The following is a 1,198-nucleotide window of genomic DNA, read 5'->3' as shown; positions in this document are numbered from 1 at the left end:
GTTGATAATGAGGGCATGTGACACTTAAAAAGTGATGTGTCAAAGAAGTGGTTTGTCTTATTGTTAAAATGTCTATGAATATTCATTTCTTTCAATATCACGACTGAAATATGTTTGCAAGTTTTTGACATAGAGCCACCGATAGTGTAGGAAATATATTAAATAACCCAATATAATGAACAAAAAGAAATGAATGTAGCTGTGGATAACTTCCCACCTCTCTCTTCTTCCTTCCATACGACAGCTCCTTGCGGGACACTCCGTCGAAACCTTGCACACTGCACTGCACAGGTTCGCAACGAGGAAGGCACGGAGTCACTAGAGCCCGAAACTGGACGATGTCTGATGCGGGAAATTTGAATGCTTGGAAGGGTGCGTGGAGGACAGAACCGCTACCCATCTGTAACGAACATATTTATTTTTTTCACTTAGTATTGTAAATACGTGTATTACATTTATTAGATAATGTGTTGTGGCAAAGCATATGCATAAGGCGACCCAGATTTCGGTTGAGAAAAAATGGAATTATCTAACCAATTTGAATATTTGCTCAATACCAAACGCAGTTGACATCCTTGGGATGCGCGGTCCAATTTATCAATGTTTTATTAAATATGTATGAAACCTTGAGTTGCTATGCCATTGGATATACTGTTTCCTCTACACGGTGTACAGACCGCCTGTATCATACTATTATGAAATAGCGATATTACGGCGATTTAGAAACTTTCCACAGAAGCCGAACCCGAGACTCCCGCCAGCTGACGATTACAAGTATGTTACAAACAGAGGGAGTTTTTTTTCTTTTACTTTCACAGCAATTCATCCAAGTGTGTTAGCTTTTATCTTCGGGTTTTCATACCTGTCGCGAACTGGAATCATCTAGCATCCCACCATTTCAGAATCGGATAAAGCAAGAACAACCCGGGCTGTAGCGACGAAGACATGCAATGCGAACTACGTCAAACGTTATTGTCAGCTGTCTGTCGCAGCAAAACTTATCTGGTTTGTTGGAAATGGCATTTAACATAAGCATGTTTCAAGAATTATTGTATACTTGTTTTCTCGAAGGAGGGAGTGATTTCAAATACCCTGTTATATCTTCTTACAATATTTTTCTCTAGTCAAAATGTACTTTAATTTCCATGGGTACGTAAAGTCGGGATCTGATAATATAATAGTCCTGGAAATTTGAAAT

General features: G+C 39.0%; 1 protein-coding gene across 1 annotated transcript in view; it reads right to left on the bottom strand.

Annotated features, from left to right (window-relative positions):
- The window catches only part of LOC119585560, a 46,697-nt gene that overhangs the window by 434 nt on the left and 45,065 nt on the right, over nt 1-1,198 (bottom strand). The window contains 1 exon segment of the mRNA XM_037934177.1: nt 218-400. Within this exon segment, the coding sequence (XP_037790105.1) occupies nt 218-400 (183 nt within the window).

The sequence above is a fragment of the Penaeus monodon genome, chromosome 20 (genome assembly GCF_015228065.2).
Source record: "Penaeus monodon isolate SGIC_2016 chromosome 20, NSTDA_Pmon_1, whole genome shotgun sequence".
NCBI classification, from domain to species: domain Eukaryota; kingdom Metazoa; phylum Arthropoda; class Malacostraca; order Decapoda; family Penaeidae; genus Penaeus; species Penaeus monodon.
Note: the sequence above shows the minus strand (reverse complement) of the source record. Positions and strands in the feature narration are given on the sequence as shown.